The 12,588-nt window shown below is 41.8% G+C and overlaps 1 protein-coding gene across 3 annotated transcripts in view; it reads right to left on the bottom strand.

The window, feature by feature from the left end:
- LOC139751412 (uncharacterized) overlaps window positions 1-12,588 on the bottom strand; it is a 239,291-nt gene that overhangs the window by 225,412 nt on the left and 1,291 nt on the right. For all 3 annotated transcript variants that reach the window (XR_011713343.1, XM_071666800.1, XM_071666801.1), the window contains exon 2: window positions 5,532-5,608. Coding sequence is in view for 2 of the 3 variants with exons in the window: in XM_071666800.1 (XP_071522901.1) it covers window positions 5,532-5,608 (77 nt within the window). In the remaining variant the exon portion in view is untranslated. The remainder of the gene's footprint in view (window positions 1-5,531; window positions 5,609-12,588) is intronic.

Consider the following 12,588-nt stretch of genomic DNA (forward strand, 5'->3'; position numbering starts at 1 on the left):
TTTGTTCCCATCGCCACCTCGCCACACATGGAATAACAACCCCCTCCCCCATCATGTGTGCAAGGTAGCGCTAGGAAAAACACCAAAGGCCCCATTCGTTCACACTCAGTCTCTAGCTGTCATGCAATAATGCACCGAAAGAACAGCTCCCTTTCCACATCCAGGCCCCACACACTTTGCATGGTTTACCCCAGATGCTTCACATGCCCTGGTTCAATCCACTGACTGCACGTCGACACCGGTATACCACATCGTTCCAATTCACTCTATTCCTTGCACGCCTTTCACCCTCCTGCATGTTCAGGCCCCAATCACTCAAAATCTTTTTCACTCCATCTTTTCACCTCCAATTTGGTCTCCCACTTCTCCTCGTTCCCTCCACCTCTGATACATATATCCTCTTGGTCAATCTTTCCCCACTCATTCTCTCCATGTGACCAAACCATTTCAAAACACCCTCTTCTGCTCTCTCAGCCACACTCTTTTTATTTCCACACATCTCTCTCACCCTTACATTACTTACTCGATCAAACCACCTCACACCACATATTGTCCTCAAACATCTCATTTCCAGCACATCCACCCTCCTGCACACAACTCTATCCATAGCCCATGCCTCGCAACCATACAACATTGTTGGAACCACTATTCCTTCAAACATACCCAGTTTTGCTTTCTGAGATAATGTTCTCGACTTCCACACATTCTTCAAGGCTCCCAGAATTTTTGCCCCCTCCCCCACCCTATGATTCACTTCCGCTTCCATGGTACCATCCGCTGCCAGATCCACTCCCAGATATCTAAAACACTTCACTTCCTCCAGTTTTTCTCCATTCAAACTAACCTCCCAATTGACTTGACTCTCAACCCTACTGTACCTAATAACCTTGCTCTTATTCACATTTACTCTTAACTTCCTTCTTTCACACACTTTACCAAACTCAGTCACCAGCTTCTGCAGTTTCTTACATGAATCAGCCACCAGCACTGTATCATCAGCGAACAACAACTGACTCACTTCCCAAGCTCTCTCATCCACAACAGACTTCATACTTGCCCCTCTTTCCAAAACTCTTGCATTCACCTCCCTAACAACCCCATCCATAAACAAATTAAACAACCATGGAGACATCACACTCCCCTGCCGCAAACCTACATTCACTGAGAACCAATCACTCTCCTCTTCACTCTTCATCTTCAATATCCCAAAAAATAATGTCTGTGGTAATCGCACAACCTGTCAAAGCTTCAAGACAGGACGTCGGAAACCCACATATCAATATAAGCTCTTATGGTGACTACATTAAAAACAATTTCTAAGCCTTTCACCTGAGAGCTAATTACCATGTTTTTAAACTACTGGTTCGATGTGGTCTCCTGACTAAATTATACCTAAGAATTGTACATACTTACAATCTTCAGGAAGAAAAACAATCAGTAATGAAAACTTTTCCATATTTGCCTTGTGATAAGGGGTTTTCCATTTTCACCTCAGCACTATTACTCCTCAGATTAGTCCATAACCTGAAGGCCTAGAGTATCCACACTTTGAAGATTTCTGTTAAGAGAGTTTTTAATTGCTCTAGTTAATACCTTACATTTAGTATAACTTTACTGATTCTGAAAGCTTTGCTTCACACCACAGAACAGTCTATCAACAACTACTCTTACTTTTCTGGCCAACCAAGCTTTCTGATGGTGCTTTCTGCAAGCCTCTGTATATACCATAACCTAGCATGTCAGATAAACTTTATAGATATATGTTAAAAGACTAAATTTCACAGCTGGGTGGTCCATAAGTTTCCGATACTTGCAGATACATTAGTAAGTAGAGCACTTTTTTTAGGTATTGTATATTCACACATTTACTATGGCATTTTGATTTTCATGGTGCTATTTTACAAAGGTTTCCCAAGCCTGTCACACAAACATTTTACATGGTCTTCTATGTCTGTCATGCCAGTAGGATGATATTTCTAAATGAAAGTAGGGAACCATACCTTCTAGGAATTTCCAGGTACAGATGATGGTATTTATACTTCTTGTGTGTGCACTCCAGGGAGTACAGCTTCAGTGATTTCATTCATTCCCAGTAATTCAGTTCCTTTGCCACATTAAATAAGACAAGAAAGATCTCTGGACACTTTCCAAATATGCAATTTTGCCTGTTAGGGTGATATTAGAACACAGAAATGTTCAATTTAGAAAACAATTAGTGCATTGAATAATATCATCATAGATTTCTCTTCCCTTGTCTTGAAGGTCTGCACGGATCCAGCCTACCAACCTCCTGCATGAGGCAAGCATTGTTTTGTAGTGTTTGCCACAGGTAAGGTCATCAGACATTAACTTGTACTTATTTATATATATTATACATAATAGCTGAGTTTGGTAAAGTGTGTGGAAGAAGAAAGTTAAGAGTAAATGTGAATAAGAGCAAGGTTATTAGGTACAGTAGGGTTGAGGGTCAAGTCAATTGGGAGGTGAGTTTGAATGGAGAAAAACTGGAGGAAGTGAAGTGTTTTAGATATCTGGGAGTGGATCTGGCAGCGGATGGAACCATGGAAGCGGAAGTGGATCATAGGGTGGGGGGAGGGGGCGAAAATTCTGGGGGCCTTGAAGAATGTGTGGAAGTCGAGAACACTATCTCGGAAAGCAAAAATGGGTATGTTTGAAGGAATAGTGGTTCCAACAATGTTGTATGGTTGCGAGGCATGGGCTATGGATAGAGTTGTGCGCAGGAGGATGGATGTGCTGGAAATGAGATGTTTGAGGACAATGTGTGGTGTGAGGTGGTTTGATCGAGTGAGTAACGTAAGGGTAAGAGAGATGTGTGGAAATAAAAAGAGCGTGGTTGAGAGAGCAGAAGAGGGTGTTTTGAAGTGGTTTGGGCACATGGAGAGAATGAGTGAGGAAAGATTGACCAAGAGGATATATGTGTCGGAGGTGGAGGGAACGAGGAGAAGAGGGAGACCAAATTGGAGGTGGAAAGATGGAGTGAAAAAGATTTTGTGTGATCGGGGCCTGAACATGCAGGAGGGTGAAAGGAGGGCAAGGAATAGAGTGAATTGGAGCGATGTGGTATACCGGGGTTGACGTGCTGTCAGTGGATTGAATCAAGGCATGTGAAGCGTCTGGGGTAAACCATGGAAAGCTGTGTAGGTATGTATATTTGCGTGTGTGGACGTATGTATATACATGTGTATGGGGGGGGGGGGGTTGGGCCATTTCTTTCGTCTGTTTCCTTGCGCTACCTCGCAAACGCGGGAGACAGCGACAAAGTATAAAAAAAAAAAAAAAAAATAGCTGTTTCCCATATCTGCATGGTAGCATCAGGAAATATATGAAGAATAGCCCATCCACTCATATATGTGTACATAAATGCCCACATACGCACATATACATACACATACGCAGACATTACATACATACATGTAAATATTCATACTTGCTTGCCTTCATCTATTCCTGTCATTACCCTGCCCCACAGGAAAACATCATCACTATATCCTTGCTTCAGCAAGGCAGTGTCAGGAATATAGACATTATTCATCCTAATGGTGTCTGAGCTTGTCCGGTATTTGGTGCTGTTTTTGATTTCTTCAATTTCCCTAAACAGAAGGAGACGAAATTCATCTCCACTGAGAAGCATGTTGTTTTTGTTGCCAAAATAAGGAATCTGTTTATGTCTCTTTGTAGCATTTCCGCATATATAACTCATGAGATTTTCATAATTACTCTTGTATCATCTGCAAAGGATGATATGAAACTGGCTTGTGCTTGGACAAATGTCAGATATAAGGATGAGAAACAAGATGAATGCAAGTACAGTTCCTTAGGGAACTGACCTTTTTACTATGGAGGCACTAAAAATGGCATAGTTTACAACTACATGTGATCTATCAGTGAAAAAGTTATATAACTATCAGTACTTCCAGTTATTCCCATCTTTAGCATTTTGTGCTATGAAACCATGGTTACATTTCTCAAATACTTTTGCCGAGTCTATGTAAATCACATTATCCTTTTCTTTGTTTTCCAGAACTTCAGTAATCTTAACATGATAGACAAGCAATCAAGAGAGGCAAGATCTTACCACCTGAAACAATGTTGTCCTGGGTTATACAGCTTGTTCAAATCCATAAATTCAGTCAGTTTGCCTCTTTAGGACCCTTTTGAAGATTTTAATTATGTGATGTTTATGCTTTTCAGCACTGCTGAAGTGTTTCATGAACCTCTTAGCACATGCAACAATGATGGTATCTGCCATGTATTAATAAAAAAGACAAGACCTCTGTGCCACAGGAACACTATAATTGTTTGAGAACATGGGCAGCAAGTTGACTAAGCATGCATTTATCTCTGACTGACAGGCAGTGACCTTACTAGATCTTGTTTCAACTTGGAATTTCAACTTATATCATCTCATGAAGTGTTAAGGTTCCAAAAATAGTGCAGCACCATTAAATCATTGCAAATCAGTGTAAATCTACGTATATGTATGTAGAAAAGACATTGCATGTTAATGCAATAGAGAAAAAAGCACTGAGATGATGTAAAACAGGTTCTTACAACTGTTTCTTTAAGCCAAATATCCCAAACTGCAGTTAACAATACCTAGCGAAGTCTTCAGGGGTCTTCTCTTACATAGTCCAGACTGGACCCAGGCTGCTGGAATGGGTCATTAATCAACCATGCAGTTGGAAGCCACAACCCTCAGGCCTACAAAGCTCCTACAGCCAGACTGGTTTGGCACACTTTGAAGGAATTTGTCCAATGCACTCTTGAATGTCTCAACCATACATCCCATGCTGTTTTTGATGGCAGATGGCATGGTGTTGAAGTCTTTGGCCCCAAATGTATACAGTGGTTTCTTTTTTCTGCACATCACACCTTTGAATTTCAGTAGTAGTATTGCACAGTCTTCCATATCTGTCATGCCAGTAGGATGTTATTTCCAAAAGTAAGTTGGAAACCATACCTTCTAGGATTTTCAAGGTATACATGATCATATACCCCTCCTGTCTGCACTCCAGGAGGGAGTACAGCCCCAGAGATTTCAGTCATTCCCAGTACTTTTGTACCTTTACCACATTAACATGGGCTGTGAAAGATCTCTGGACAAGTTATGTGACATCCCAACTTCAACTTACCAGATTAAATCTGCGATGTAACTTTCACAAAAATTTGCTAGATCCCAAACTTAGTATGCTGGGATCCAGAGGGTTCATTTGAAGCTGAATTCTCATACAGTGCAATCCCTTGGCATGGGGTATTACTATGCAAATTATTTTGCAACAGTGTTTTGGTCTCTATTGTAAAAGAGCTAAGAGATGTCACTATCAGTTTCACACATCTACTTATTGAAAATGTTAATACATTTTCCATACCACAAACATCCTTATACTTTATATTGCTCTAAAATAACTCCTAATTATTCAAAATCTTTAAATCTGCATAATGCACCTCCAAACCCCAAGTATCTACTAGCCTCAACTTCCCATGTTTATTTCAAGCGACAAGTTACTCACGTTTCATAGGTTCCATAAAACATAACTGGATACTTCTTGAGAGGCTTGCCATTTGGGTCTTCCTCAAACTGTTCAATCTGAAAAGAAATAAAACAGGTCTTCAACTTCCACAAAATTTTTTTAGTTTTACACATACATAACAGATGTAAAAGTTTTACAAAATTCTGAGGTTAGCAGCCTTCAGAGTGTACCCAACCATAGATGTGCAATAAGCAATATGGTTTACAAAATATTCTTATGAATAATCATCTGTGGGTGTGATTTATATAATGGGACTTTTATGTCAATGAACTATGCAGTAGAAAGAACTATTAAATAAATAGGACAAAGCCCAAAACACTTTTATATTCACATGTAAAATGCAAACGGATGACCACAAACCCAAATGGCCACTAAGAAGATAAAAGGGTTCATTAACATATACTTGCCAAATGAGTAACATTTTTCAAAAAGGGCAACATGAATTGATGTGAGCCAAAAAAACACCTTAAAGATAATATGCCCTACCAACTTCTCCATAAAGAGTAATCACGTTACACAACAAATATCACCAACTCACTAAAGAATTTCTAGAGGGCCACTAAGAACAAGCCTATGCATTCATTGTTAGAACCACTATTCCTTCAAACATACCCATTTTTGCTCTCCCAGATAACGCTCTCACCTTACACACATTCTTCAACACTCCCAAAACCTTTGCCCCCTCCCTCACCCTGTGACTCACTTCCACTTCCATGGTTCCATCTGCTGCTAAATCCACTCCCAGATATCTAAAACAATTCATGTCCACCAGCTTTTCTCCATTCAAACTTACCTCACAATTAACTTGTCCCTCGACCCTACTGAACCTAATAACCTTGCTCTTATTCTTATTTACTCACAGCTTTCTTCTTTCACACACTTTACCAAACTCAAGTCACCAACATCTGCAGTTTCTCACCCTGATCAGCCACCAGCGCTGTATCATCAGCGAACAACAACTGACTCACTTCCCAAGCCCTCTCATCCACAAGACTACATACTTACCCCTCTCTCCAAAACTCTTGCATTCACCTCCCTAATGACCCCATCCATAAACAAATTAAACAACCATGGAGACACCATGCACCCCTGCCACAAGCCGACATTCACTGGGTACCAATCCCTTTCCTCTCTTCCTACTTGTAAACATGTCTTACATCCTTGGGAAAACTTTTCACCGCTTCTTGCAAATTACCTCCTACATCAAATACTCTTAATACCATCTACAAAGCATCTCTATCAACCCTATCATATGCCTTCTCCAGATCCATAAAGGCTACATACAAATCCATATGTTTTTCTAAGTACTTCTCACATACATTCTTAAAGGCAAACACCTGATCCACACATCCTCTACCACTTCTGAAACCACACTGTTCTTCCCAAATCTGATGCTCTGTACATGCTTTTACCCTTTCAATCAATACCCTCCCATATAATTTCCAAGGAATGCTCAACAAACTTATTCACCTTTATCCCCATTGCCTTTGTACAATGGCACTATGCATGCAATCCACCAATCCTCAGGCACTACACCATGAACCATACATACATTGAATATCCTTACCAACCAATCAATCAACACTGTCACCCCCTCTTTTAATAAATTCCACAGCAATACCATCCAAACCTGCTGCTTTGCCAGCTTTCATCTTCTGCAAAGCTTTCACTACCTCTTCTCTATTTACCAAACCATTCTCCCTAACCCTCTCACTTCACACACCAACTCAACCCAAACACCCTATTTCTGCCACTCTGTCATCAAACATGTTCAAAAAACCTTCAAAATACTCACTCCATCTCCTTCTAACATCACCACCACTTGCTATTACCTCCCCATTAGCCCACTTCACCGATACTCCCATTTGTTCTCTTGTCTTACGCAATTTATTTACCTCCTTCCAAAACATCTTTTTTTTCTTTTTTTTTTATACCTCGTCGCTGTCTCCCGCGGTTGCGAGGTAGCGCAAGGAAACAGACGAAAGAAATGGCCCAACCCCCCCCATACACATGTACATACACACGTCCACACACGCAAATATACATACCTACACAGCTTTCCATGGTTTACCCCGGACGCTTCACATGCCTTGATTCAATCCACCGACAGCACGTCAACCCCTGAATACCACATCGCTCCAATTCACTCTATTCCTTGCTCTCCTTTCACCCTCCTGCATGTTCAGGCCCCGATCACACAAAATCCTTTTCACTCCATCTTTCCACCTCCAATTTGGTCTCCCTCTTCTCCTCGTTCCCTCCACCTCCGACACATATATCCTCTTTGTCAATCTTTCCTCACTCATTCTCTCCATGTGCCCAAACCATTTCAAAACACCCTCTTCTGCTCTCTCAACCACGCTCTTTTTATTTCCACACATCTCTCTTACCCTTACGTTACTTACTCGATCAAACCACCTCACACCACACATTGTCCTCAAACATCTCATTTCCAGCACATCCATCCTCCTGCGCACAACTCTATCCATAGCCCACGCCTCGCAACCATACAACATTGTTGGAACCACTATTCCTTCAAACATACCCATTTTTGCTTTCCGAGATAATGTTCTCGACTTCCACACATTTTTCAAGGCTCCCAAAATTTTCACCCCCTCCCCCACCCTATGATCCACTTCCGCTTCCATGGTTCCATCCGCTGACAGATCCACTCCCAGATATCTAAAACACTTCACTTCCTCCAGTTTTTCTCCATTCAAACTCACCTCCCAATTGACATCTTTTTATTCTCCCTAAAATTTAACAATACTCTCTCCCCCTAACTCTCATTCGCCTCTTTCTCACCTCTTGCAACTTTCTCTTGACCTCCTGCCTCATTCTTTTGCACATCTCCCAGTCATTTGCACTATTTCCCTGTGAAAATAGTCCGAATGCCACTCTCTCTTCTCTTTCACTAACAATCTTACTTCTTCATCCCACCACCCATTACCCTTTCTTATCTGCCCATCTCCCACCTTTCTTGTGCCACATGCATCTTTTGCACAAGCCATCACTGCTTCCCTAAATACATCCCATTTCTCCCCTACTCCTCTTACATCATTTGCTCTCACCTTTTTCTATTCTGCACTCAATCTCTCCTGGTACTTCCTCACACAAGTCTCCTTCCCAAGCTCACTTACTCGCACCATTTCCTTCACCCCAACATTCTCTCGTTTTCTGAAAACCTCTACAAATCTTCACCTTCGCCTCCACAAGATAATGATCACACATCACTCCAGTTGCCCCTCTCAGCACATTAACATCCAAGAGTCTCTCTCTTTCACGCGCCTATCAATCAACACAATCCAATAATGCTCTCTTGCCATCTCTCCTCCTTACATACGTATACTTATGTATATATCTCTTTTTAAACCAGGGAATACTCTCTTTTTGAACCAGGTATTTCCAATTACCAGTCCTTTTTCAGCACACAAATCTACAAGCACTTCTTCATTTCCATTTACAACACTGAACACCCCATGTATACCAATCATTCCCTCAACTGCCACATATGAGAAAGTTGATAGAGATGCTCTGTGGAAGGTATCAAGAATACATGGTGTGGGAGGTAAGCTGCTAGAAGCAGTGAAAAGTCTTTACCAAAGACACCTTTCACCCTCCTGCATGTTTAGGCCTCTATCGCTCAAAATCTTTTCCACTCCGTATAGTTGCGAGGCATGGGCTATAGATAGAGTTGTGCAGAGGAGGGTGGATGTGTTGGAAATGAGATGTTTGAGGACAATATGTGGTGTGAGGTGGTTTGATCGAGTAAGCAATGAAAGTGTAAGAGAGATGTGTGGTAATAAAAAGTGTGGTTGAGAAAGCAGAAGAGCATGCTTTGAAATAGTTTGCTCACATAAAGAGAATGAGTGAGGAAAGATTGACAAAGAGGATATATGTGTCAGAGGTGGAGGGAACGAGAAGAGTGAGACCAAACTGGAGGTGGAAAGATGGAGTGAAAGAGGGAACGAGAAGAGTGAGACCAAACTGGAGGTGGAAAGATGGAGTGAAAAAGATTTTGAGTGATTGGGGCTTGAACATGCAGGAAGGTGAAAGGTGTGCAAGGAATAGAGTGAATTGGAACGATGTGGTATACCGGGATCAATGTGCTGTCAATGGATTGAACTAGGGCATGTGAAGCATCTGGGGTAAACCATGGAAAGTTTTGTGGGGCCTGGATGTGGAAAGGGAGCTGTGATTTCGGTGCATTATACATGACAGCTAGAGACTGAGTGTGAACGAATGTGGCCTTTGTTGTCTTTTCCTAGTGCTACCTCATGCATATGCAGGGGAAGGGGGTTGTCATTTCATGTGTGGCGGGGTGGTGACAGGAATGAATAAGGGCAGACAGTATGAATTATGTACATGTGTATATATGTATATGTCTGTGTGTGTATATATATGTATACATTGAGATGTAAAGGTATGTATATGTGCGTACGTGTATGTACATACATGTGCATGTGGGTGGGTTGGGCCATTCTTTCGTACTAGAAATTGAGTGCAGAATGGAAAAAGGTGAGCAAATGACGTAAGGGGAGTGTGGGAGGAATGGGATGTATTTAGGGTAGCAGTGATGGCTTGCACAAAAGATGCCTGTGGCATGAGAAAGGTGGGAGTAGGGCACATTAGAAAGGATAGTGAGTGGAGGGATGAAGTAAGATTGTTAGTGAGAGAGAAGAGAGAAGCATTTGGACAATTTTTTGCAGGGAAATAGTGCAAATGACTGGGAGATGTATAAAAGAAAGAGGCAAGAAGTCAAGAGAAAGGTGCAAGAGGTGAAAAAGAGGGCAAATGAGAGTTGAGGTGCAAAATATCTTTAAATTTTAGAGAAACAAAAAGACATTTTGGAAGTAAAGTGTGTGAAAGAAGAAAACTGAGAGTAAATATGAATAAGAGCAAGGGTATTAGGTACAGTTGGGTTGAGGGAAAAGTCAACTGGGAGGTAAGTTTGAATGGAGAAAAACTGGAAGCGAAGAGTGTTAGAGATCTGTGAGAGGATTTGGCAGCAGGATGGAACAATGGAAGCAAAGTGAGTCACAGGGTGGGGAGGGGGTGAAGGTTCTGGGGAGCATTGAATAATGCGTGGAAGGCAAGAAAGTTATCTTGGAGAGCAAATGTGGTTCCAACAATGTTACATGTATAGGTTGTGAGGCATGGACTATAGATAGGGTTGTGTGGAGGAGGGTGGATGTTTTGGAAAAGAGATGTTTGAGGACAATATGTGGTGTGAGGTGGTGTGATCAAGTAATGAAAGGATACGAGAGATGTCATGTAATAAAAAGAGGGTGGTTGAGAGAGCAGAGGAGGGTGTATTGAAATGGTTTGGTCACATGGAGAGAATGAGAGAGGAAAGATTGATAGAATGCCAGCAGTCCACATGTGGGTGAGGCAGAAAGAAGACTTCTAACTGGGACACAAATCTTATTTTTGTTAATCTTTTTTTTTTTTTTGCTTTGTCGCTGTCTCCCGCGTTTGCGAGGTAGCGCAAGGATACAGACGAAAGAAATGGCCCAACCCACCCCCATACACATGTATATACATACGTCCACACACGCAAATATACATACCTACACAGCTTTCCATGGTTTACCCCAGACGCTTCACATGCCCTGATTCAATCCACCGACAGCACGTCAACCCCGGTATACCACAATGCTCCAATTCACTCTATTCCTTGCCCTCCTTTCACCCTCCTGCATGTTCAGGCCCCGATCACACAAAATCTTTTTCACTCCATCTTTCCACCTCCAATTTGGTCTCCCTCTTCTCCTCGTTCCCTCCACCTCCGACACATATATCCTCTTGGTCAATCTTTCCTCACTCATTCTCTCCATGTGACCAAACCATTTCAAAACACCCTCTTCTGCTCTCTCAACCACGCTCTTTTTATTTCCACACATCTCTCTTACCCTTACGTTACTTACTCGATCAAACCACCTCACACCACACATTGTCCTCAAACATCTCATTTCCAGCACATCCATCCTCATGCGCACAACTCTATCCATAGTCCACGCCTCGCAACCATACAACATTTTTGGAACCACTATTCCTTCAAACATACCCATTTTTGCTTTCCAAGATAATGTTCTCGACTTCCACACATTCTTCAAGGCTCCCAGAATTTTCGCCCCCTCCCCCACCCTATGATCCACTTCCGCTTCCATGTTTCCATCCGCTGCCAGATCCACTCCCAGATATCTAAAACACTTCACTTCCTCCAGTTTTTCTCCATTCAAACTCACCTCCCAATTGACTTGACCCTCAACCCTACTGTACCTAATAACCTTGCTCTTATTCACATTTACTCTTAACTTTCTTCTTTCACACACTTTACCAAACTCAGTCACCAGCTTCTGCAGTTTCTCACATGAATCAGCCACCAGCGCTGTATCATCAGCGAACAACAACTGACTCACTTCCCAAGCTCTCTCATCCCCAACTAATTCTGTCCACATGTCCAAAACATTTCAACACAACCTCTTCAGCTCTCTCAGCCACGCTCATTTTATTACCACACATCTCTCTTACCTATTCATTACTTACTCCATCAAACCATCTCACACCACATGACAAACATTTCATTTCCAACACATCCATCCCCCTCCACAGTCTTACTTATAGACCATACCCAAATCCACATAACATTGTTGGGATTAAATTACCTTCAAGGATACCCATTTTTGCCCTACCAGATAATGTTCTCTCTTTCCACACATTTTTCAGCATCCCCAGAAGCTTCGCCCTTTCACCCAACCGATCTCACTTCTGCTTTCATGCTTCCATTTGTTGTCATGTCCACTCCTAAGTATCTAAATCACTTCACTTCCTCTCCAACATGTCCAAACATAAGTATAAAAAATACTTCACTTCCTCCAAGTTTTTCCGATTCAAATACAACCCAACTAACCTTTTCCCCAACCCTGCTAACCTAATAACCTTACTTTTAATAACATTTACCTTAACCTTCCTCCTTTCACACACTTCCAAACTGTCACCAAATTTTGCAGTTTCTCACATGAATCAACTATCT

Source organism: Panulirus ornatus, chromosome 11 (assembly GCF_036320965.1).
Source record: "Panulirus ornatus isolate Po-2019 chromosome 11, ASM3632096v1, whole genome shotgun sequence".
Classification (NCBI taxonomy): Eukaryota; Metazoa; Arthropoda; class Malacostraca; order Decapoda; family Palinuridae; genus Panulirus; species Panulirus ornatus.